This window comes from Capra hircus, unplaced genomic scaffold (genome assembly GCF_001704415.2).
Source record: "Capra hircus breed San Clemente unplaced genomic scaffold, ASM170441v1, whole genome shotgun sequence".
Taxonomy (NCBI): domain Eukaryota; kingdom Metazoa; phylum Chordata; class Mammalia; order Artiodactyla; family Bovidae; genus Capra; species Capra hircus.
Window position 1 is genome coordinate 315,899 of NW_017189630.1, and position 26,734 is coordinate 342,632.

General features: G+C 45.7%; 1 protein-coding gene across 6 annotated transcripts in view; it reads left to right on the top strand.

Moving 5' to 3' along the window:
* MTMR1 (myotubularin related protein 1) overlaps positions 1–26,734 on the top strand; it is a 60,937-nt gene that overhangs the window by 21,542 nt on the left and 12,661 nt on the right. For all 6 annotated transcript variants that reach the window (XM_018044589.1, XM_018044585.1, XM_018044587.1 and 3 more), the window contains 10 exons: positions 1,308–1,383; positions 3,793–3,887; positions 4,291–4,398; positions 7,805–7,906; positions 8,224–8,307; positions 9,156–9,305; positions 10,740–10,928; positions 20,376–20,561; positions 21,229–21,435; positions 24,694–24,786. In XM_018044589.1, coding sequence (XP_017900078.1) covers positions 1,308–1,383; positions 3,793–3,887; positions 4,291–4,398; positions 7,805–7,906; positions 8,224–8,307; positions 9,156–9,305; positions 10,740–10,928; positions 20,376–20,561; positions 21,229–21,435; positions 24,694–24,786 — 1,290 coding nt within the window. The remainder of the gene's footprint in view (positions 1–1,307; positions 1,384–3,792; positions 3,888–4,290; positions 4,399–7,804; positions 7,907–8,223; positions 8,308–9,155; positions 9,306–10,739; positions 10,929–20,375; positions 20,562–21,228; positions 21,436–24,693; positions 24,787–26,734) is intronic.

The following is a 26,734-nucleotide window of genomic DNA, read 5'->3' on the forward strand; positions in this document are numbered from 1 at the left end:
CCTGATGTTAACAGGTATTTTTTTGGAGAAAGCAGCCCCTGATGGATGAGGTAGGGGAAATGCAGCATACTCTAGCGCCCTCTGGCGGATCCAGCCTGCATTAACATGCTAAAGATTTGTCTCACTAAAAAAAAAAAAAAAAAAAAAGAACCCAGCTAAACTTGTTTCCTTTAACCCAGCATTTCCCAAACTTTTCCAAATAAGTCCTATTTGCATCTCTTGGGAATTTAGTGCTCTATGAAACACAGCTTGGGAATTTATGGGGTTTTGAACACCTTGCTCTTCTTCATGACACATTATGTCAGAGATCCCCAGAGAAAGTGACCAGTTTTCTTGGCAGTATCGGACAAGGTGGCAGTACCTTGGAATAGGCACAAAGTTCAGGCTGTGGTCCCTAGATTTGTAGTTCAAGAACACCATTTTCTCAGCTCCCCTGAGTTATCTGGTGCTATCCAACCAGGCTTGCCAGAGACTGGCTCTACTGGTTCATAGTGCCAATCTGGACATTTAGAAATGTGGGCATGTATCCTTCCAGCCATCCAAGACATCCTTTTCCTGGTAATATTGTAATAGGAACCCTGATACCTCTTTAGGAATTTGCTTGGTAAGCGTGGAATCAGCAGTGTGAACTGACTGGGGAGAAAAGCCTGATGAACAACACACCCTGCTCCGCAGGAGTGGATGAAATACTCTTGTCTGCCAGTTGAGGGCACGTTCTCGTGGCCTGTATACACACTGACAAGCATACTCGCCTGTCCTCCCTCCTACACATTGTGTAGCTGCAGGAAGCTGGGTTGGAGTAGGGAAGCTTTCTTATTTTATAAAATAAGGCTTTAAGAGTAGGGCTTTCCTTAGTAAGAGACCCTCTCTGCTTTCTTAAATTAGACTTTGGGGTTTCCCACACACTCTTATAGCTGGGCCATTTCTACAGCTGCTTAAGCATCTGCATCTAATGATTTTATTTGTACTAGTTTCACGCTCAGAAGGTAACCTTTTTTGACCTTATTTCCAAATTCTGGAGGCACCTTGTAATAGCTGTCTGTGTAGTGATTACAGAATCTATCTGTCATGTCAAACCATCTCTGTATTAATGCTTTCTAACTGTGAACTTTTAAGTATGTGTAACAATTTGCTCGAATATGCAGCATGGTGTCCTGTGATGTGGAGCTTTGAAATTGTCTTGTAAGGGGAGGGGGGCATACATTTTGCACGCTTCTGTAGCCTCATAGCAAGAGCACAGAGCACTACCATTCTTCCCAGGTTTACAGATGGAAAGGGAGATTTACTCGTGTTTGGTTTCTTGCCAGGCTCTAAGGGATGGAAATAAGCTGGCACAGATGGAAGAAGCGCCACTTTTCCCAGGAGAATCAATCAAAGCCATTGGTAAGTTTAACGAGTACATTTTGCTCATGGAGATCCGTAAAATGACATGGCACATTACTCGTAAGCACAGGTGATGTATGTGCTGGAGATCAGCCAAATCCATTTAATTTGGGGACAAATGGATGAGACCTTGTCCTTCTTCCTGTCATCATGACCTTAAGAGACGAGGGACTATAGAGGATCCCTTGAAGCTCCAAGTGAGTCTCGGGTGGCAGTACCAACAGAAGAGGGGCCCAACTTTGCCCCATGAACTGAGGCAAGTGAGACTGTCACGGTGATGTCAGTTCGATGATTTGTTGGAAGCCTTCACTGAAGGAAAAGGGATGATCCACATCATACTTTTAATGGCAATTTTGAGAACTTGGCAGAGAAATTTTAGTGGCTTTGAAGAGTCCAGAAAGTACAATTTTAGTGCAGGAAAAGGGCATGTGCGCCCACCCTGGATTATAAGGGCAGAGGCCTGCAGTGGATGGCTAGGCATTTGAGCTGGCGGTCCACTGTGCCAGGCTGGGTGGGAGGGCAGCCAGCTGGGACCACTTCAGCTCACGATTGCCGGGGTTAGGGTTGGCAGCCTGGTGTGCGAGGCTCAGTGTCGCCTTCTTCCCTCCTGGCTCCCTCCCAGAGGCACGTGCCCAGTCCTGGAGCATGGTCATGTTGTGTTTGAGTAGCTGGGCTCTCCTGCCAGGACCTTCACTCACATTCTTCCTCTGTGATAGCCTACTTTGTGGCTCTGGGCTCTGTCCATCCCAACCTGAGTTTTGAAACGGTTTCTCTCTTGGGCTTCAGGAACTTCATCCACTCCTGGTGCTCCACCGGCCTCTCTGGCCTTTCCTCCTCTGGGAGCATTTCCAGCCCTGCCTCTGTGTTGTTTTGGGAATGATGGGACTAAAATGCAGAGCTAATTCTGTCATCCCTCTCCTTCTACTCCAGACAGACAGACTACACAGATTTAAAGTGAATGTGAAGAGTTTTGACACTTTTATACCCCTGGGAAACCACCATCACAGTCAAGATAATGAATATGCGTATCACCTCCCAGAAGTTTCCTTAGGGCCCTTTATAATCTCTGTCACCCATACCTTCTGCCCCTTTCCCAAGCTCTAGAGGGTTGTTGATATTTTCTCGAGTTTTATAGAAATGGAATCATTGAGTATGTCCGTATGTCTGCTTATCCCATTCTGCTTAATTGTAGTGATATTCACCCATATCATGAGTGCTGTGGTCAGCAGTCATTCCTTTTCATTGCTGAGTCATATTCCATTGTGTGGATACATCACAGCGTGCTGATCCGTTCACCTATTGACAGACACTTGGGTTGTTTCTGTTGTTTGGCTATTACAAATAATACTGCCATGAACTCTGATGAACGAGTCATCTCTGGCCTCGTGTCCCATCGTCCTCGTGCACCCTTGGACCTAGCCACACTAACCTCTGGCAACTTGTTAACCTCTCCTCCCTTCCCCTTCTCCAGCCTCCCTGCTGAATTAAGTCATTCCTTTTCTGAGCTCTTATCACATCAAGTCCACATGGTTCTGATAACATTTATCAGGCTCTGTGGTGCTTTTCTGTGTAGTATCCGTCAGGGGTTACCTGATGAGTAGGAAGGAATCTCGTCATTTATACCTAGAACCCCAACAATAGGAGCCACTCAGTACATAATGAGTTTTATAAAAGTTTAATATAAGTGTTTTGAGAATTTGGCTGAATGACAGCTTTAGTGCTGTTATTTATCCCCTCGGATTCATCAGTGACTGTGTCCATTCTTGAGCTTTCAGTGGAATGGCACTTTTAGTGGAAAAGCACTTTGGGAACATTGGGAAGATGTGGTATCTTTGTGACTGGTGTGAGCGTCCCAGCGTTCATAGGAGTCATATGTGTTGTTGATTTTGATATGAAGGATGTTGATATTGATACAAACATTAAGAAATATGGAAGCTGATGAAGAATTTGAAGCAAAGAAGTCTTTCCCTACTTCCTTGATGTGGTTTTGGTTTTTGCCATCTGTAAAGCAGTTTTTTTGGAGATGTTTCAGGGGACAGTGTTTAGCTTTAGTTAGTTTTCATTAGTAGTGATTTATGAAATGTAGCCCAGGGTCTTCAGAGTTTAATTAATATGTTTTTGAATGTGATTAATTTATCACTCAGGGAAAATGTGAACTATTTGAAAAGAAATGACAAAATGTAACTTATTATGAGGCTCTTTACTTAAAACCTCATTAGGTAGCAAATAAGACTTTTGTGTTAAAAATGGAATTTTATTAGAAGACTATCCATCTATGCCTTTATTTAAAGTAATGAAAAAATTTAAATTCCTAGAAAACTAGAATCACGCATTTGTGGAAACTCACGTTAAGATTTATTGAAACACAAGCCAATGGCACTAGATGCTATTTGGGGTTTTTTCTTTCAGTGAAAGATGTCATGTATATCTGCCCATTTGTGGGAGCAGTTACTGGCACCCTGACAGTGACGGACTTTAAGATGTACTTCAAGAATGTAGAGAGAGTGAGTATTTAAAAATGGGTTTTATTTTTTAAAATGCTGCAGAAGAAAGCATATAATAAAGAAGATAGTAAAAAGTATCCTGAAATCCTGCCACTCTGAGAGAAACTGAGAGTCAGTTTTAAAATGTGCCCATTTTAAGATGTGCAAGCAGATTTTCTATGTTGAAAAGAAGTATTAAAGTAAAGTAACACTTTAACACTTTCACGGGGGTGGGGGGTGGGGTTTAATTATACTCTTGACATCTACATCACTAAGTAGTTGATAAACCAGACCTTGGTGTCTTAGCCAGAACCAAGAGGAAAGTCAAAGTAATAAGCAAACATGTTTTTAGCCAGTGAAGACTTGAATTGGAAAACTCTGTTGACTGACACTGATTGGCATTCATGTTCATCTGTGAACCCAGGACCCACATTTCGTCCTCGATGTCCCCCTGGGAGTGATCAGCAGAGTTGAAAAGATTGGAGCACAAAGCCATGGAGACAACTCTTGTGGCATAGAGATCGTGTGCAAGGTACGGTGCAGACAGAGAGAAACTGAGATGGGGCAGCCAGCTGGAACATCCTTGGACTCTTGGATAGTAAGAATAATTTGGACGTTAGTCACTCAGATGTCTTCAGGACACAAACCTCTTCAACCTTTCATCAGCCAATTCAGACCATTATATAAGCTGTTGAAGTAAACTGCTTCTTTTCTGTTGAAGTGTTCCAATTAACATGGACCTGTAACCTAGGTGGTGACATGATTTGTTACATTTCAGAGAAATCAAGTGGAAAGCAGAGATCAGTATTTTTTTGGCAGTTTGTCATTATAATACTAGTTTTCAGTCAGAGACTTCCTAAAGGGACAGTGGACATGTGTGTGCTCAGTTGCTCAGTCATGTCCTACTCTTTGCAACCCCATGGACTGTATCCCGCCAGGCTCCTCTGTCCATGGGATTTTCCAGGCAAGAATACTGGAATGGGTTGCCAATTCCTCCTCCAGGGGATCTTCCTGACCCAGGGACCAAACCCACATCTCCTGTGTCTCCTTCATTGGAAGGTGGATTCTTTACTACTAAGCTACCCAGGAATCCCTAAAGGGACAACAATATTCATAAATTCTGTGATTAAAAACACAGTTGAGTTTCTTGTTGGAATTTGCACCTGAGCCATGCTTAATTTTGATTTTGTCCCTTTCCTCCAATGGATTAAGTAAAATTTGTGTGACAGCTTTGATGAGGACTAATGAAAGATGAACATGAATTTGAGCCAACTCTGAGCAATGGAGGACAGAGAAGCCTGGCAAGCTGCAGTCCATGGGGTTGCAAAGAGTAGGACACAACTGAGCAACTGAACAACAACAAAGTCATTTAAGAAACACCTTAACTGATACTGTATTCCAATGACTTTGCCTTGTGGAATACAGTTCACTAACAACCTCACCTAAAATACCAGGCAAGAGATCCTGTCTGCAGCACCATCCAGGTCCCTTCCCAGTTTGGGGTTTGGATTAGATTCCTGCCAGTCTGTCTGCCTCCATCATATCTCTGAGTGAGGCTCTTGCTGGTTGGCCCTAGACTGCAGTTGAACTCACGTTTTCAAATAAGCCTTTACTGTGCCGGGTCGGAAATCTGCTGGCTTCCTAGCATCTCTCGAGCAACACGTGGCTGTCCTCCCCTCGGGTCCACGGTGGCAGTCCTGATTCTCCAGGATTCTCCACAGGCAGAGCAGTGGGAATCCTCTGCAGAACTTAAAGCCGAGGGTGGGGTGGGTGAGTCAATTCTGTAATTGTGGAACAGGTCATTTACCTACTCAGAACTCTTCAGTAGTTGCCCTTGGGCTAGAGGGAAAACACGGAGACCCCATGGTGTGAGCGGGCTTGCTTTCCTTGGCAGCTCCCACTCCAGCCCACCTCCCCTTGTTCTTGCCATCCCATTCCTATAGTTGCTCCCACCTGCCTTGGACCCCGCCAACCCTTGCCACACTCAGACTCCTGGGGCTTCACACATGCTCTGTCTTTGCTGGCAATGCCTTTGCCTCTGAGCTGCTGCTGCTGCTAAGTCGCTTCAGTCATGTCTGACTCTGTGTGATCCCATAGACAGCAGCCCACCAGGCTCCCCTGTCCCTGGGGTTCTCCAGGCAAGAACACTGGAGTGGGTTGCCATTTCCTTCTCCAATGCATGAAAATGAAAAGTGAAAGTGAAGTCGCTCAGTCATGTCTGACTCTTCGCGACCCCATGGACTGCAGCCCACCAGGCTCCTCCGTCCATGGGATTTTCCAGGCAAGAGTACTGGAGTGGGGTGCCATTGCCTTCTCTTTCTGAACTGAGCAATCCTATATAGCAAGTCAGCTCAGTCAGCAACTGAGGAGCATGTGTGTAGCCAGAGTAGCTTGGTGGGAGGGCACAGCAGGAAGTTATATCACTTAGGCAGGTGTCCTGTAGTTGCTTTCCTATATTTTTTGTGTGTGTGTGGCCAAGGTGAGTCTTTGTGGAAAGCAGTTTTCAAATGTTCTTCAGTGTAGAATTACCAGGACCATGCTTAAACAGGTGATATGCAATTCAGAAAGTACAAAAACTGTGTGTAGCAAAAAGTAAGTTTCTCTCCAGCCACCCTGATCCACTCTGTGCAGGCACCCACTGGCACCAGTTTCCATAGATGGCCTCTGCATACAAGCCTGTGTCTGAAAATGTGAATGGTCGTGTGTTACATTCATTGTTCTGTACCTTTCTTACCATCCTCAACTACTATCTTGGAATTCCTTGCTAGCAGTACCTAATGAGCCACTTCTTGTTTTCATTAGCTCTGTAGTATGCCATCAGTAGTACTGTAGTTCATTGAGCCAGCCCTTATTTAGTGATAGGCATTTAGGTTATTTCCATTCTTTCACTGTTATAAATAATACCACAGCAATACCTTCCTCACTTCCCCAATTGCTTTTGCTTTAATTTGTTTGTGGTCATATTTATTTTTGAATTCCATGTAAGATTAAAGAATGAGATTCCTGTTTTAACAAAGAGCGTAAGCTTAGAAAGGTCAGGGTGTAGTGCTCAAGCCAGTCCTGGGAAGACATTGCACCCTTTGAACCACCTTGTCAGCCTTGCTCCTGACAACTTCCACTTGGGCTTCAGGCTGACAGCTTGTGCAGCAGGGGGCTTTCAGATACTTATCTTGAGAAGCAACATTATAATTTCTGTAAGGAAGTCACTGAGAGCCACCGTCTCTACATGACATAGAATCCTTGCTCCGAGTTCAGAGGAGAAACCTCTGTTGGATTTCTATTTGATGGATGGTGTGAATTCCATAATTGATTCTTTGAGCAGCTTAAGCCAGAACTGATTTTATGGCACACCTTTAGCACAGAAGGGCACACCATTTGATGTACCACTTTTATGTACTAACCTTACTCCTGGTTCCATCTGATGAATTTTCCCCCCTAACACCTCCCCTTTGTTCCATTTTCCTCAATTTATTATCTTGTTGGAGGTGTTTTGTGAATTGCCTTTTGTTAGTTGGAGTAAAATGGAGTCCAGTCACCACTTGGTGTCCACCAGAGACTAGTTACAGGACACCCCCTCGCCAGCAAATACCAACATCTGGAGACATGAATGCCCAAATGTAAAATGGCATCATATTTGTATACAGTCTCTGCACATCTTCCTGTGTACTTTAGATCATCTCTACATCATTTTAAATACCTAGTGCTATGTCAGTGCTATGTAAATAGTTGCTTGACAAGTTGTGTGTTTTGGAACTTTTTTCCCCAATGTTTTTGATCCATGCTTGGGTGAATTTGTGGGTATGGAGCATGCAGATATGGAGGGCCAACTACATTTTGTGAGAAATGAATAAAAATATTTTGTCTCTTCATACCATGAGGTCTACCTCATAGGTACTCAATACATGTTTAATAAATGAGGTTTGCTAATTGTTTAACAGGATATGAGGAACTTGCGACTTGCTTATAAACAGGAAGAACAGAGTAAACTAGGGATATTTGAAAACCTCAACAAACATGCGTTTCCTCTTTCCAATGGGCAGGTAAGTACATGGAAATAACCTTCTTTTTGTGCGCGTCTGAATGCCTTCGTGGCAGTCTAAAAATGTCATGTTTAGTTATTCTTTCTTCCAGAGGTTTCCTTTATCTCTTTTCCCTCTGTTGGTAACGAACATTGAGTACTTAAACTGTGTCAGTTCTGTGTAATGATGAAGAAAACTTCAAATTTGTTGTTTTACAAAATGTTATAGATTAAAGTAGGACTCAATACATTCAGCTCATAACTGACTGAAAAGCTTTAGTAGTGTGCATGTGACAGTGCAAAGATGCTGACGTGTCTATTTTGTGCTTTTGTATCCAGACACTCTTTGCCTTCAACTATAAAGAAAAATTTCCAGTGAATGGATGGAAAGTTTATGATCCAGTATCTGAATATAAAAGACAGGTAAAGTGTGATGCTTATCAACTGGAAAATAATAGGTTGAGCATCGTTTTCCTAAAATGGTAGAAATGTAGTGGAGAAGAAACCTTTTGCAAAAAGTTGTCCATGGGTGTAACTCACCTAGTCTGCTGGTTCTTCAGCTCTGGATGCCCATTCTCCTTGCACCATGCCTTCAGCTGTGCCGCTGTTTGTTCTTCCTTTTTTCAGAGGGCAAGTGAAGTACCAGGATGAGGGGGAGGGGTTACAAAGAAACCAACCAGATGGTTTTTATTAGGTATTCTGATACTAAGTTGATTAGTAAGGATAAAGCAATGGCTTAAATTAGATTATGAGTATAAGACATGGCTATGTCAGTCTGATGGCGTTTCTCTACCTAGAAGTTCTTTAGTGCATTGTTAGTTTGAAGATATTCCAATGAGACGTTATTTTCATGACATTTACTCTTGGTCCACACCTTATATTTGGTACGGTGACTTTATATTCCTTTAGACATTTTAAAGAAGTTTCTGTTTCTCTAAAGGACTTCCGTGGGTATTTTTAAAGAACAACGCTATGCTCACTTGTTATAAAAAACATGATAAGAAATACATAGGACTGGAATTCAAGTATATAATTTGCATGTTTTAGTATGTTTGGAAATTATGCTTCATTAGATTTTTTAAAAAATTAATTAGGTAGGCAATGGCTTATATAAAATAAATGTATATTTAATCTTTTAAGCAGTAATGAACAATGAATTACAAATGGGTTTTACTAGAAAATAATTGGATGTGGTTCATGCTTAGTACTTTTTGAAAGTGTAAAAGTATGGTCCCCACACACACCACCAACTTTCCTCTGACACCTTGCAGGGCTTGCCAAATGAAAGTTGGAAAATATCCAAAGTAAACAGTAATTATGAGCTCTGTGACACCTACCCTGCCATCATTGTTGTGCCAACTAGTGTAAAAGATGATGATCTTTCAAAAGTAGCAGCATTTCGAGCAAAAGGTAGAATCCCGGTAAGTAATAATAATGTTATTTAGATATGAACATATACTGTATTTGGTCTAATATGGGGAAAAGCAAGTTAGAAGAAATCTCATGAAGAAAATGGAAAGTAGAAAAATAAGTCTATAAACCTGAACATATCTTTGATTCTCAATAACTATCTAATTATATAAGCATTTTGTCTGCCTGCTATGACCCCACCTGCCATGAGTTCATGTTACTAAGTACCAGGGTAACTTCAGTCATGCTTTCAAAACATGGTATAGATAGCAGAGGGCTAAGCTTGCTAGTGTGCTGACAGTTTGTGTCACTGGTGTCACTGAATCATCCTGGAGAAAATACATTCTTTCTTAGATACTGAGGGGAAGGCTATACCTGTACTGGGAGGGCCACCATTGCAGAGAGAAATAGTAGCCAACAGGGGATGAAGTATTTTAAATGATTTGTTGGTATACAAAAGACCCTGCACATGTTTAGTGGATCCAGTTTGATGAGTTTGGATATATGTGTACACTGGGGATACGTATTAGGGAGGGAACCACAGTTAGGGAGGGAGTGCATGTCTTGAGCCCTGCATGTGCTATCTGGTTGACCCCAAGTGTCTTGGACACTGGAGGAAAATGGTAGGTTTGGGGACATAGCTTTAGATTTTACAAGAGACTGTTTACTTTGTCCTCATCTGACCATGTACGCCATTGTTGAGATCCAAGTGTTAATTGCCCAATCGTGTCTGACTCTTTGTGACCCCATGGACTATAGCCCACCAGGCTTCTCTGTCCATTGGATTCTCCAGGCAAGAATACTGGAGTGGGTTGCCATGCCCTTCTCCAGGGGATCTTCCCAACTCAGGGATCAAAGCCGGGTCTCTTGCATTGCAGGCGGATTGTTTACCATCTGAGTCACAGTTGAGATTCAAAGGTGTTTTTAAATGAGAAGACAAAATCAGTTGATCAAATAGAAATGGGCTTGGTGTTAGTCATGGTTTGATTTAGTTTCTGTTTTTCTTAGAATCCTAGAATTTTAAAGGCAAAGGAGATTTTTTAGAGCTCACTTAGTCAGACTCCTTTCAGCCTGATCCAAACATTGAGTCTCATGGCTGCTTTCACACTGTCTTCAGGCTGAACCATCCCTTTTGACAAAAATACAAAAAAAAGCAGGTGTGCTTAAGAACTTGGTGGCTCAGTGCTGAAGAATCTGCCTGCCAATGCAGGAGACCCAGGAGACCTGGGTTCGATCCCTGGGTTGGGAAGATCCCCTAGAGAAGAAAATGGCAACTCACTCTAATATTCTTGCCCGGAGAACTGCATGGACAGAGGAGCCTGGAGGGCTAAGTTCATGGGGTTTCAAAGAGTCAGACATGACTGAGAAACTGAGCATACACACAGGTACATTAGAGCACATATTGGTTTAGGACCGTACTAATACTTGTTGCTTTCAAACACTAGGTGTTGTCATGGATTCATCCAGAAAGCCAGGCAACAATTACCCGTTGCAGCCAGCCGCTTGTGGGTCCCAATGATAAGCGCTGCAAGGAAGATGAGAAGTACTTGCAAACAATAATGGATGCTAATGCACAGGCTCACAAACTCATCATCTTTGATGCCCGGCAAAACAGCGTTGCCGACACAAACAAGGTACTGCAGAAGCTCTTCCTGTCAACTGTTTGTAAAGCATCATGCCATTCAGATAGCCCCATGAAGGTGGACTCCTATGGAGCAGTCCACAGCGGGCCTCCTAGATCTCCAGCCCTCATGAACCTGGTCTTCTCATTGCCCCTCCACAATCCTGTCTGCTGACCCAGAAAGTGAAGACCCAGAAAGAGAATGATCACCTAGAGAATCTAGTAAGCATTTTAGTGAAAGGATTGTGAGGCCCATGGAAGTCCCTTTAACCTTTGATTACTTGACCAATTCATATCTGGCCTGAAGCTCTGTACCAACGGAGTCAGCTGTATGAAACAAGGCACCCAGCTCCATGCAATCCCACCAGCTGACAGGGCGGGGCTGTGCGGCCCAACCTCCAATGCCCTCTTTCCAATGGAAAGGCTCTGAGTGGAGTCCTTTCTATTTTCCCCATATGACTTGCTGACAGTGCAGTCCTGCTGGCAGGCCTGTGGCAGTCAGAGTCCTGGCCCTTCCATGAGGAATTTCAGGTATTGGGATGGTGGGGACAGCCCTTACCATCTCATGTTGTCGTTCAGCTACTCAGTCATGTCCGATTCTTTGCGACCCCATGGACTGCAGCATGCCAGACTTCCCTGTGCTTCAGAATCTCCCAGAGCTTGCTCAAACTCATGTCCACTGAGATGGTGTTGCCATCCAACCATCTTATCCTCTTTTGTCCCCTTCTCCTCTTGCCCTCAATCTTTCCCAGCATTAACTCATGCTTACCTGTAAAATGATACTCGGGTAACAAACATGTAATGAGCACATACTAGGGAGCAAGTGCTGGGGAAACTCCAGGGTAGATGAGGCAAGGTGCTCCTAGTAGGCACAGTTCACCATTCTGGTGGAGCTTGTGCCACTGGGCCAGGCTTCACAGAGGAGGTGGCATCTGAGGTGGTTTTGGATGATCTGTGGAAAGATACATCTTATGTATGCCTGAGCATGTCATTTACGAAAAGGGCAAGAAGGGGAGTGCCTGAGGGCTCCCCTGCTGTGCCTCACCTCAGCAGTGCTTGGAGGTATTTGTTTCTCTTGGCAGCTTGTGCCCCTGCTTTCTTCAGTGATTATTCCATTGTTGCCCACGTCCTCCAAAAAGCCAACCTCCTACCTCCCCGTCTCACTGTCAGACGGAGCCCTTCCCAAGACTTCAAAGAGCAAACAAGCCATCAGGTGTGCCCTTAACATGTGTGCCGCTATGGGCCATACACACAAACTGCCCAGCAGCCCCCACCATGGGCCTTGGGGAGGGGGATGTCCAGCTCACACTGAGGGAGCATAGTGGTCAGATGGTTGTTTGTACGTGACTGTGAGCAGGCACTGCATCTCTTTAGACTGCAGTCACCTCCTCTGAACTGGGAGTAACAGCATACCTCCTCCCTAGACTGCATGTGAAGGTTTTATGGGTGCCTGTCCCTGAGAACTCATTCAGGTTAACTTCACTACTGAACTTTCAGGTCGTTTTCACTACTGACCCAGAGTGGATGGCTCCATGCTCTTGGCTCTCATGACATCTCTTGCCCCAGGACCTCTCTCTCTGCAGCCTGGCCAGCTCAGCCTCCTTTCCTGCTTCCTCTTCCTCTTCCCAATTGGCAGATGGCAGCATGCCTCGAACCCAGTCTGGGTCCTCTTTTCTCCTTTGCCCAATCTCCCTGTGCCATCTCCTCCATCGTCCTGACTCTCAACACTGCCTCCGTGTTGAGTTTGCCCTCCCAGGTTTCTCTCCCGTCCTGATCCCTACTGAGGTCCAAATGGGATTTACATCCCATCATCTGGTTGGTATCCCCTCTTGGTTGTTTCCCAGGCAACAAAAGCTAAGCATATCCAGACCAGCCTAAGAGGCAGGGTAGTGACAACCCTTGGCTTTGCGTTCAGTTACACCTGGAGTTTCCTCCCAGCTCTGCCCCTTGGTGCTTGGTAGAACCCTGAGCAAGTTACCTAACCGCTCCAGAAGCCTCTTCTGTAACGGGGGGTGGGGTGGGTGGGGGTGATGGTGTCTCATGTAGAGGGCTGCATCAGGATGGAAATGGGGTGAGAGGAATGAACAGTGGTATCAGCTACTGAGGCGGGGAAGCTGGGAGAGGACTAGGACAAGGAGGAAGATGGACAGCACCTGAGTTCCCTGAGGTGCTGAACCAAGGACCACAAACTTGGTGGCTTAAAACAGCGCACCTTTATCCTCATACCCTTCTGGGATCTGGCTGTAGTGCCCTCCTGAAGCTTTCTGGGGAGATCCATTCCCTGCCTCTTTGGGCTTCTGGCAGCTCCTCTGTGCATGCGGCCATAGCACTCCAGTGCCTGCCCCTGTCTTCACAGAGCCTCCCCCTCCCTGTGTCTCTATGTCTTCTCTTCTCTCTTCCAAGGATGCTTGGAATGGCAGTTAGGGCCCACCCAAGATAACCCAGGATTCTCTCTTCACCTCAAGAACCTCAATCATACCTATAAAAAGGGGGCACATTTACAGTTGCCGGGGATTTGGTGTATATATCTTTATGGGGTAGGGGGAGGCATTTTTCAGCCTCCTATAAAAAGTCGTGCTTAATCAGTCAGCTCCCCTGGCTCCCCACAGCTGGTGAATCCAGTGACCCCTGTCGGTCTTTCTGAGAGTGCTTCCTGTCACTACTGTAGTACTGTCCCCAGGAAATTGTAAAAAAACATGATAAAAGCTACCTTCATGGAGGCAATCTCTAAACATCCAATGGAGCTAGGGCAGTCCATTATGTTTTATCCCACACAGAGGGGATAGGAGCCGGACACCAAATTGCATGTCTAGAATGATTTCAACTCTAGTGGTGTATGTGTTTAGGAACCAGACAAGGATATTTATCTGTCCAAGGCCCCATTAGCTTGTCTATATATATCATGTCTGCAAGTAGAGATAGTTTTTCTTCTTACTTTCCAGTCTCGATGTGTTTTATTTCTTCTTCTTGCCTAATTGCCTGGCAAGAACCTCAAGTACCATGTTTTGCTTTTTAGTTTTATTTTTTGGAATATCCAGTTGGCTTTATTAGGTGATTCACGAATCTGGCAGAATCCCATCTAGCAGCCAGAAGGGTACTTACTCTCTAGGACCCTGTTAAATAGAAGTGGTGAAAGCAGGAATCCTTATCATGTTCCTAATCTTAAAGGGAAAGCTTTCAGTCTTTCACACTGGGTATATTAGCTGTGGTTTTTCATACATGCCCTGTTCAGGTTAAGGAAATTCCCCTCAGTTCTTAGGTTTTTGTTGAATGGTTTTATCATGAAAAACCATGAAAGGATATTGGATTTTCAGAAGCCTTTTCTGTATCAATAGATCTGATCATGTACTTTCCCCCTTCATTCTATGTCATGTGGTGTATTATCGATACATTGGCTGATTTTTGTATGTAGACTGATGTAGTGGTATGAATAGCATGTCCCCCAAATTCATGATCCTCTGGGACCTCAGAATGGGACGTTATTTTGAAATTGTGTCTTTGCAGATACAATTAGTTAATACGGGGTCAGACTGGATTAGGGTAAGCCTAAAACCCAATGATGTGTGTCCTGATAAGAAGGTCGTGTAGAGACAGTGACCCAGACCATGTGACAGTGAAGGCAGAGATTGGAGCCATGCAGCTACATGTCAAGTGGCCCCCAGAGTTGCCACAGACCCTGGAAGCCAGAGCCTCTGGAAGGAACTAACCCTGCCAGTAACTCAATCTTGGACTTCTAGCCTCCAGAGCTGTGAGGGGATCAATGTGTCACTCTAGGGCACCTGCTTTGTGGTGCTTTGTTACTGCCACCTAGTACTGTACTCATATAAGCCCTCACATTTCTAGGATAGATCCCACTTGGTCATGATGAATAATTTTCTTACTATGCTGCTGGATTCAGTTTGCTGGTACTCTGTAGAGGCTCCCTTCCACCCCTTCTCCATATCATGGCCAGAGGGATTTTCTAAAGGTCCAGCTCTGGGCACCCCTAGTGCCTTGAGGCAATGACAACCAGTTTCTGAACAGGGCCTCTGAAGCCTTCCAAGCTGAAGGCCCTTTCCTTCCAGCCTTGCCACACCTTTGAGGCCCACATCCCAGTTGTGGCGGCACCTTTCAGTTCCTTCAGCATATCCCAGCGCCATCTCCCAGTCTCCACATGTGCACCTAACCACTGCCCCGTCCTTCTGGTCACAGTGGGAATGTCACTTCCCCAGGGTGGTCTCCCATGCCAGGGTGCTTTGCTCTTTCCTTTCTGTAGTCCTCAGCACACTGCCAATTCCTCACTCAGTATGTGTCTTGCCCCTCAACAGCAGGGACTGGAGGGTACTGAGCATACCTGGATCCCCAGAACTGGGCTGCCACACAGTAGCCGCTCCCCAACTGGAACAAAGAGCTGTTGGTGGGTGGGCAGGCTCGTCTTTCCATGGGGGACCTGATGGTGAGTGGCACTGGATGTTAACTTAGAAGTCCTGACTTCATTACAGAGGCCAGCTTTAAGTTAGCTTTCTTCTTGGGAAAGTGAAAGGGAAGGGAAGGAATTTCTTTTTAAGCTGTTACAAGTTGAGGAGCCTGTGTGGGGAGGATACAGCTCTGGAATTCAGAAAAAGGTCAGATTGGAGGTTGAGCCCGGGGCCCGGTAGCATGTCAGGTGGAGATTGCAGCCGTGGATAGGAGGGGATGAAGTTACTGAAGGAGTGTAGGTCACAGGTGCAGGGCCCTGGCACAAGAGCCCCTGAAATGCTGCCTGGGGCAGGTAATAGAGGAACCCAGTGAAGGGAAGGGAGAGGTCCCAGATGCCAACAGATGAGTGTCGGGGGAGATTAGAGGAAGGGGTGTCTTAGTCAGCTTGGGCAGTTATAACTAAATATCATAGGCTGGGTAGCTATAAACAGTACCACTTATTTCTCAAAGCTCTGGAAGCTGGAAATCTAAGATCAGGGTGCCAGCAGTTAGTGTGCACTGAGAGCCCATGTCCTGGCTTGCAGAGAGCCATGTTCTTGCTGTGTCCTCACCCCACCAGAGCAGAAAGGGGTAGACTCTGTCCTGTCTCTTCCTAGAAGGGTGCTGTCCCGATCGTCAGGGCTCCACCTTCCTCATCTTCTAATACAGTCCCACTGGGGATTCAGTGTGACATGGAGATTTTGGGAGGGACATAAACACTCAGTCTGCAGCAGTGGGGAGCTGTGTGGCCTTTGGTGTCTGAGTATGTGGAAATCCTGTCCTGACAGCCTCTTTGGGAGTTGGCCACCCTCTGTGAAACTTTGATATTTTCACGTGAGAATCCTCCCCACTGCCTAGGGTCTGCATCTGGTGGTTGAAGAGCCTTCATTAGGCACTGAGCAGCTGGCCTGTAATCATGAAACCTGAGCCATTCTTCAGCCACCTCCTTCCCAAGGGCTGTGACTCTTGTTTTTCCCTGAGGGTTGAGGATGGCCCTGCCGCCACTGCTGTGAGCTGACTCTTGGGGACTTGGAGGCCAGTGGGGACCAGTGTCCCAACATAGCTGGCTTCTCTCTGGAACCCTGCTTTGCCCCCATAGAGGGAGGGCTGGCCAGCAGGATCACATCTTCCAGAAGTTTGAGCCTCTCCACTCCATTCCTGCTGGGGTATACGTGGGGCCCTGTCTCACTGTATCAGCCTGCCAGTTGTCTCACTGTTCATATTGTTTGCTGAACCCAGGGTAGGCAACGTGTGAGTAGGGGAGCTGGAAGAAAACTCAAGGAGCTGTAGGAACTGCAGACATATTTATTCTCTCATGGCGGGTGGGGTGGCCATAGCACCAGACATGCTGTATTCTCTCGTGGTTGACCCAGCAGGTGCAGCCATAACAGACCTACAAGGAATTTTCAGGTGGAGCTTATATATATTTACAGAGCAAGAGTGGCCCATGGCCAAACGGGTACATCATGACACGCATGCACAGTGCTGTAAGTTATCTCAGCTGTTACATAACCATGTATTTACAGAACGTGGGGTGAGAGCAAGAAGCTATGGGGTGAGATTGCCTGACCACCGACATCTTGGCTAACTTGCTCTTTACCTACAGGTCCCTTCTCACTCTCCTTACCCTCTTCTGTCTCCAGACCTCCAGGTGCCTGCTCTCTGTCCTGGCACAGAGTAGGCACTCATGCTCTATTTCTCCCATGATCCCACTTTCTGATTGTTATTTGTCTTATTTGGAGCTTTAGTAATCAGTTTTCAGGCAACCCATTGGCTTTAACTCGGTTCTCCTGGTTAACACCAGCCCTAAGCAGGTGTCCTCTGCACTCATGCACTTACTGGGTATGGGGCCTCTGCCCCAGCCTCCAGGCTTCCTTGGTGGGACCAGGTCCAAGTCATTGCCTGTCTCAAGGCTCTGCATGGTAGGTGCTGAGGGAGGTCATAATACAAAGGTGCCAAGTAGTGGGTAAGGGGTGCTGAGCCTTGCACAGATTAGCTTTCATTTGATAGTTTAAATTTAGTTAGTATTTAATCCCCATAGTGAGCCTCTGCAGTATTTCAGGTGAGAAATCTGAGGCTCAGACAGAAGGTGAGCTACTGGGGGAGGGGCAGGGCTGGGATGATAAAGCCCACACTCCTGCCACCAAGGCCTGTGCCTTGAATCCCTCAACCAGCAGCATCTTCAGTGGGTACAAAGGGTATTGTTATGAAAAACGTCACCGTGCCCCACAGGCAGGACTAGGGTATAGGCTGTGTTGTCCGCAGTGGACGGAGAGTCTTCCGTCATTCCGTGCTGTTGTTTCCCTACCAGTCGTGTTTGCAGCCCCTATTCTGCACCCTCAGGCTGAGGCATGCTCCCCTGCTCCTTGCTGCCGGCCTGCCCCAGGGCCATACCAGGACTGCTGAGCAGAACCGCAGGCTCAGGGCTGGGCTCCCCACCTTCTCCCCAGCCCCACGCCTCTCATCTGTGACCGCTGGCTGTGTTTGCTTCTGCACAGAACACACCAGCCCTCGGACAGGAACTGCCCCCACCTGCCCACATCCCACTGCACCCCACAGCTGGAACCCACATCCCACTGTACCCCATGGCCTGGAAATGAAGGTCACCTCCTCATGGACCCCTGTGTCCTCCCCTGACTGCTGCTGGCTCTGCCCAGCCTGCTCCTATGCCAACTGGCTCCCACGAAGTCTGTCCATCTGTGCAGATAAGCCCTCCCCAGTCCCTGTCCCCTTCCCCTTGGAGCTGGCTCCACCATTCTTGTTTCCGGACTGTTTACAGTAAGGCCACCAAGTGCCTTCTTGTCAAGCTTTTGACGCAGTTGAGTACCCTCTCGATTTTGAAAGACTCTCTTCCCTTTTCTCTTTATACTCCAGTCTCCAGCTGCTCTCCTCAGTCTCGTTTGCTCTGCATTCCCTGAATGTTGGCCTTCCTCTGACCTTGACTTCTGTCCTGGCCACACACACTGGCCCTGAGCCCTGGACCCACACCCAGAGCCACCACCCAGCCCCCTCATTCATGCTATAGAGCTGTGCATCCTGCTCCCCGAGACAGCTCCATCACCCAAAGCCCAACGCTGTGTTCCTCCTCCAGAAACCATCCCAAATTTTACAATTCAGTGTTATGTGGCAATCACCACTGTCTCATTCCAGAATGCTTCCACAGCCTTAGCTGGAAACCCTGTGCCTACTGGCAGTCACTCCCCATCCTCCCCTCTCCCCGACCTGTGTCAACCGCTAATACTTTCCACGTGGATTGCCGTCTTCTGGACACTTCATATAAATGGAATCATACCCTGTCTGGTCTTAGGTGCCTGGCTGCTTTCACTTGGCATGATGTTTTCATGGTTTCTCTGTTGTAGCACGAAGCAGTACTCCATTCGTTTGTGTAGCTGAGAAATAATCCATTGTAAGCATACAGCACACTTTGTTTCTCCACTCATTCATCGATGGACATTTGGATTGCTTTCAGCTGTTAGCTGTTGTGGATATCGCTGCTACGATTTGTTGCATACAAGTTTTCATGTGAATACCTGTTTTTAGTTCTGTGGGAGCTGGAATTTCTGGGTCATATGGTAGTTCTATGTTTAACTTTTTGAGGAACTGGCAAATCTTTTTCTACAGAGACTGCATAATTTTAACTTTTACCAGCAATGTATTGGGGTTTCAGTTTCTCTATGCCCTGGAGAAGGGCATGGCAACCCCCTCCAGTATTCACGCCTGGAGAATTCATGGACAGAGGGAGCCTGGTGGGCAACAGTCCATCGGGTCACAAAGAGTTGAACGCGACTGAGTGACTAACACTTTTACTTTCACTTATTCTTATAACAGATGTGGTTTGGATGTTGACCTCTACAAAGTATAAGCTAATTATGGACAAGCTTTTGTTATCAGATTACCAAAGAGTGAGCCATATTGTCTTTTTTGTTATATTTGCATTTTATTTTACTTAAATTACTTAAATAAATCTCACTGAGATTTACAAATTATTTTGTACAGTTTTGCAGTAGTACAACCTTTTTATTTAGATAGATGGCAGAAGGTTTTAAAACCCAGTTCACCTTGTATAAGATCTAATTGTTAATCATTTTAAAACTGCTGACAGGTGACAGAAGATTGTTGTGGGTCGAATTATGTTTCCATTTAAAAACTATGTGTTAAAGTCCCAACTCCTGGCACCTGTGGCTGCAGCCCAGCTTTGAAATAGGGTCTTGGCAAATTAAGTAATTGGGTAATCAAGTGAAAAGAGGAGGTCATCAAACCCGGGTCTCCTGCATTGCAGGCAGATTCTGTACCATCTGAGCCACCAGAGAAGCCTCCATATTGAATGAGGGTAGGTACTAATCCTTATAAGAAGAGACACCGACCCAAAGAGAAGACCATGTGAAGATGGGCTAGAGGTTAGTGTATCTATAAACCAGGAACATCCCGGGCCACCAGAAGCTGAAGAAGGCAAAGAAGGATCCTCTCCAAGAGGGTTCTGAGGGAGCACGGGTCTGCCAGTACCTTGATTTTGGAGTTCCAGCCTTCAGAACTGAGAGAGAAGACATTCCTGTCACTTTAAGCCACTCAGCTGGTGGTACTTTCAGCAACCATGGGAAACTTATACAAGGATGTAGGAGGCTTATTATGATACACAGATGAGTCTGAGGCTTTCTGAGTGGCCTCTATCTGGCAGCACTAGGAAGAACAGTCGGAGAAGGCACTGGCACCCCACTCCAGGACTGTTGCCTGGAGAATCCCATGGGCAGAGGAGCCTGGTAGGCTGCAGTCCACGGGGTCGCTAAGAGTCAGACACGACTGAGCGACTTCACTTTCACTTTTCACTTTCATGCATTGGAGAAGGGAATGGCAACTCACTCCAGTGTTCTTGCCTGGAGAATCCCAGGGACGGGGGAGCCTGGTGGGCTGCCGTCTGTGGGGTCGCACAGAGTCGGACACGACTGAAGCGACTCAGCAGCAGCAGCAGCAGCAGAACAGTAAAAATTCACTGAGATGAAGTGACATTTGTCTTTTGTTTTCACAGGCAAAGGGTGGGGGCTATGAAAGTGAAAGTGCCTACCCAAACGCTGAACTCATGTTCCTGGAGATTCACAACATTCACGTCATGAGAGAGTCGCTGCGAAAACTGAAGGAGATTGCGTACCCGGCCATTGATGAGGCACGCTGGCTGTCCAATGTAGATGGGACCCACTGGCTAGAGTACATTCGGGTATGGAGAAGGCCCGTCCTTCCCCACCATCTGCTTAATACTTCTCTGTGGATGGCTATAAAGCTATCTGTGTCTCTCTCCAGGTGTCTTCCCCGCATTGCAAATGAGTGCATCTTTGCTATGTACTTGGGCTTTCATAGTTTGCATAGACAGCATCCAAACTGTGGTCTTTGTTGACATAATAGAAAGGGATAATAGTTTCCTCACATCAGGTTTTTAAAGTATTTTGTGGCCCTTTGGTAAAGGACCCTATTTACTAGTGTAGTTTTTCCTTAATGTAAGTTTCTGCCCCCACCTCCACCAGGATACTGTTTCCTAGTGATTCTTAAATTGATTCCATTGTTTGTTTATTGACTTGAACTTCCAGTGTTTACCACAGAATTATTTTTGCTCTGTTGTTCTTGTTGTTGTTTAGTCACTAAGTCTTGTCCAACTCTTTGCAACCCCATGGACTGTAGCCCACCAGGCTCCTCTGTCTATGGGATTCTCCAGGCAAGAATACCAGAGTGGGTTGCCATGCCCTTCTCCAGGGGATCTTCCCAACCCAGAGATCAAACCCAGGACTCCTGCATTGGCAGACGGATTCTTTACCACTGAGCCACCAGGGGACTTTTTGCTGTAATGGAAATTAAATGTTGCCTGATTTAATGTGCCTTCTTTTTTGAAGATGCTTCTTGCTGGGGCAGTAAGAATTGCTGATAAAGTAGAATCCGGGAAGACCTCAGTCGTGGTGCACTGCAGTGATGGCTGGGACCGAACAGCTCAGCTGACGTCTCTGGCCATGCTGATGTTGGACAGTTATTACCGCACCATTAAAGGATTCGAGGCTCTCATAGAGAAGGAGTGGATAAGCTTTGGACATAGGTTTGCACTGGTGAGTTGAGATGGTGAGGTGCACGTTTCACTGTTTGTTGTTCCATCATATGCGCATGCATATCACATGTCTCATACACACACACAGATACACATACACGAGGGCTTTGTGCTCTGAGAACTGAATTGCCATGAGAGAATACTATAGACATCAGCATTGTATTAATATATCTCTGGTAGGGCAGTCTTTGTTTTCCGTGTCAGTATGCCTTTTTTTTTAAATTTTAAAAATTGAGGTAAAATTCATATAACATAGAATCAACCATCTTAAAATATTAGTTCGGTGTTGTTTAGTGCTTTCACAGTGTTGTGCAACCACCATCTCTCTGTAGTTCCAAAACATTTTCATCACGTACGAAAGGAAACCCTGTACACATTAAGCAGTCATTCCTCATTTCCTCTCCCTTTCACACCCACTAATCTGCTTTCCATCTCCCTGAATTTGCCTACTCTAAATTCTGACATAAGTGGAGTCATACATTATTTGTCTCTCTATGACTGGCTTATTTCACTAAGCACAGTGTTTTCAAGGCTTATACATGTTATAGCATCTATCAAATTTTAATTCCTTTTTGTGGCTGAATTCCATTGTGTGGATATACTGCATTTTGTTTATTTACCTGTTGATGGACATTTGGGTTGTTGCTACCTTTTGGTGAATAATGCTGCTGTGAACACTGGTGTATAAGATTTTTCCAGACAAAGTAGCACAAGACTGGGTGGCTTAACAGGAATTTATTGTCTGCATTCTGGAGGCTGGAAGGCCAAGATCAAGGTTCTGTCAGGGTTGGTGTGTCCTGATAGCTCTCTCTCCTTGACTTGTAGATGGCTGCCTTCTTGCCGTGTCTTCACGCTGCCTTTCGTCTGTGCACACACATACCTGGTGTTTCTGTGCCCAGATTTCCTCCCTTGTCTCAACCGTGTCCCTCTACTTATGGCATCCTCACTCTCCCTCCCCCCCCCCCCCCGCACTTCTTCTAATAGAATCTACCCCTGGCCAGTCAGAAACTTGTCTTTCAAGCTTTATCTCAAAAGAAGCTCCCACCAGGGCTGTGCCTCATGACTGTCCCACCCAGCTCGCTCTCACAGCCCATCCTGGGGTGCTGGCTTATTCCATGGCCCCACCACACCCATTTCATACTAGGAAGTTCCAGGCACACTTTTTTTTTGTTGTTATTTACAGGTCTTCTCCTGTGACTAGACCACAAGTGAATTATTGATTTAGCACAGATGCTGTGTCCCATGTGTCTTGGTATACTCCAGGTACCTCTACTGGATACCATCAAACTGCCTGAAATCCTGAGGGCTGGGAGGAGGCGTGCCTTGCATGCACTATAAGAGTTCAGTGCCTGTCTATTAAGGGAAAGAACAAATCTTAAATTGTGAACTGTCAGTGCAAAACTTCCCCATGTGCCTTAAATACAGGGGCAGTTTCCACAAATTATAGAGAAGTACAGAAATATGGCAACGTGTGCAGCTACTTTGGAAAACAGTATGGCAGTGCCTCAAAAAATTAAAAATAGAGTTGCCATATGATCCAGCAATTCTGCTTCTGAGTATATACCCCAAGGAAGTGAAAACAGACTTAAACACTTATTTGCACACTCATGTCCATAGCAACACAATTCACTAATAGCCCAAAGGTGGAAGCAACCTAGTGTCCATCGACAGATGAAGGGGTAAACAGAGTGTGGTCTATCCACATAGTGGAATGTTATTTAGCTTTCAAAGGGAAGGAAATTCTGACACCAGCTACAATGTGAATGAACTATGAGGACATTATGTTAAAGGAAAGAAGCCAGTGCAAAAGGACAAACTGCATGATTCTGTGCATATGTAGTATCTAGAGCAGTCAAATCTGTAGAGACAAAGGAAGATGAGGGGAGCCAAGGACTGGGGGAGGGGAATAGGGAGTCAATCATTTGCAAGTGTAGTAACTTTCTTAAATGTCCATAATTGTGAATTATACTAGCTATTAAGAAAAATCCAGTAAACAAAACTGACTTCTGGTTCTTACTCTAAAAGATCATATGGCTATTAGAAAGAGAATATAAATGCTTAAATATCAACACTTCAATTCTGTAATGTCCTTCATATATTAGTCCAGACAACTTACTAAAAGATGATTTCCTTCTTATAACTGCCTTGTTGAGGTGAGCCTACTCCCAGCAGCTGGGAGTCAGCCAGCTAGTTTTTGTTTTGGAACTCCTGGAGACAGATGCTGGTGATGGCTGTACAACAGTGTGATGTACTTAACGCCACTAAACTATACACTTAAAATGGTTACGATGGTAAATTTCTTATGCATATTTCACTTACAATTAAACTGTCTTTTTTAAAAAAGAAGGCAATACACTTCCTCTGAGATGTTCATTGTTGACTTGGTCATTTCTTTTTCTGTCTTGGCTGGTGGTGGTTTCATAGGCCCAGTATTTGTCACTCTTCCTGTGTGGTGATTGCCTTGTATCTTCATAACTTTCTCATCCTTTTGCTTAGTCAACAAATTACTTGAAGTTTCTGTTAGAATGCTCACTCCTGGGTGGTCTTTTAAGTTGACATTTCCAGTGTTTTTGTCAGTCCTGTTTATGTATTTGAAATTATCTTTTACCTTTTAATATGAATCTATTAATAGCTTCAAAAAAATTTAAAAGTATGACATACAATGCTGGATGTCCATTATATCTTAAAACTTGGAAGAATAAAAATTCAGAGATATTACCTGGCCTGCTGCAAGGTAATATTTGCATTTCAAGAGTGAGATTTTGAGATTGTCTGAGTCATGCTGAATTGGCTTAAACTTGTAGACTGTTAATCGTTATTTTGATTCTCAGACTTTCTGACATTTGTGAAAAATGGGGGAGGAAAACTACACTTGTGGAGAAAATGACCATCATAATGTGCTCTGTGAGCTGCTAATTGCCATCCCAGGCTGACACGGAGCACTCAGTGTGGTGGCTGGGGTTGACCCCATCACTTGGAGTGCAAAGTTGACCGGCCATTTGCTTATAACTTGTTGATCTCAACTATATTAAAGCAAAATTATAAAACAATCAACATGTAAACTGAAATTTTGTTTCCTAAAAGTAATGGAAGTCATTTCAGTGCAATGAACATTTCTGAGAGCCCTTTATGTGCCAGGAATTCTGTTGGGCCTTGGGACATACAAAAGAGACATGCTTCTTGCCACTAGGCAATTTAAAGTGACTTCTGAGAGGACCATGGCATACATTAAATTGTTTAACCTCTTGATTCTCTTCAGCGCGTGGGCCATGGCAATGACAACCATGCAGATGCTGACCGATCCCCTATATTCCTTCAGTTTATTGACTGTGTCTGGCAAATGACGAGACAGGTGAGAGGTTTCAAGTCCATTTCTGACCTTTATACCCTGATCCAAACATAATCTTAAAAGTTGAAGACAAACTTTAATTTCATGTTCATTTAAAGTGAAGATTGTGTGTGTGTATTAAATATGACCCCTTTTGTTATTTAACTCAGTTCGATTCTAATGACTTGGAAATATAAGCATAAAATTGGAAACAACCAACTTTATACCAAAAGGTGCTTTTGTTGTGCATATGGTTTTTGGTCAGTCATGCTGTCCAGCAGCTGCCCCTGCCCTCCGTCCTACTCTTTCTTTTACCTGCCCCCTCTGTCAGGGTGAGCATGTGTAGACCCCTGCCAAGCAGGTGCTGGAAGATTCCCAAGTGTTGGAAATGGGGATGTGACTGAACAAAGGGGTGGAGACCAGGGAATCCAGTACCCTCCATACCCAGCCCCAGGCCACAGCCCCTCCCACCCCTCGGTGTGGAGGGAAGGGAGTGTCCCAGGGCCAGGGGCAGATGGGAGGCTGCCGAGTGTCCTTTCATTCATTACCCATGCAGGGGTCCCCCTTCCCCAAGCTACTCAGCCAGAAGATATGTGCTGTTTCTTCCCTCATCCCCAACATCAGAACCTGAGCTTAGGATCTGATCCTCATCATAGGATGTGGTGCCAGAGAAATGGACCTAGAATCAGAGTCAGAGAGTGAGGCCAGCGTGCCAAAGAGAGAGAAAGGAGGGAAACAGAAACAGAGGCAGAGATGTGGTGGGAGGGAGAAAGTAAACAAAAGGCAGAGCCCTCCCCAAGCACCTGCTTGGATGGGAGTATGGGGAAGGGAGGATAGTAAAGCATGGCCTGGGCTCTTGCCTTCCTGTTGAGCTGGAGGTCTGGCCTTGGCTGCTTCAGGCACGTGGAGAGGACCATCTTCTAGCAAAGATGAACTTGCTTGAGCCCCAGCCCTGGAGACCCTTCTTTGGGCCTGGGCAGAGGCCTGGGTGTGTGCGCTGCTTAAAAGTACCCCAGGTGCTTCTGAGAGGACCAGGAACCCTGGCAAGTGATTCCTGGTGCAGTCCTGAGGCCAGTAGCTTCAGCCTCCCGGGTACTGAGAGATGCAGGTTTTCAGGCCCTGCCCCAGACCTATAACACTGGGTGGCGGGCAGCACTCTGTTTCAGAAGCCCTCCAGGGATCCTGCTCAACTTTCATGGCGCACACAGATCCCCTGAAGTCTTACCAAAACACAGTTCTGATTTGTGGGTCCAAGGAAGAGCCTGAGACTCTGCATTCCCAACAAGCTCCCAGGCAGTGCTGCTAGAGTACCAGGGATCACGAGAGAATGGCAATTCGAGAAAAACTGCGGTGGGGTGGTGGTCTAAGCAGCCAAAGTAAATTTTACAGAGTCCTCAGGCCCTCCCTTAGAACAGCATACTGAGGCTGATTGTTTTAAAGCTAGCTTCCCCAAGCTGACTGGGCTCTTGCCTTATCTAAGTGCCAGCTCCCAGCTGATTCAAAGCACCCAATTAGCTAGAGGGCTGGGGCATGGAAAGAGGGCTGGTCTCAGAGGTAGGCACCCGATGGTATGAGTAACAGGTAATGGCAAACACATACTCAAAAGGCATGGAGGCTGGCCTGAAGTCTGACTGTTTTGTAGTACCATGTACTTGGCTATTTGTATTGATGCCAAGTCAGCAACAAAAGTAGATGATGGTTACATTCAGGTTAAGACTACTGCTACTACTGTTGCTAAGTCACTTCAGTCGTGTCCGACTCTGTGCTACCCCATAGACGGCAGCCCACCAGGCTCCACCGTCCCTGGGATTCTCCAGGCAAGAACACTGGAGTGGGGTGCCATTTCCTTCTCCAATGCATGAAAGTGAAAAGTGAAAGTGAAGTTGCTCAGTCGTGTCCGACCCTCAGCGACCCCATGGACTGCAGCCCACCAGGCTCCTCCATCCATGGGATTTTCCAGGCAAGAGTACTG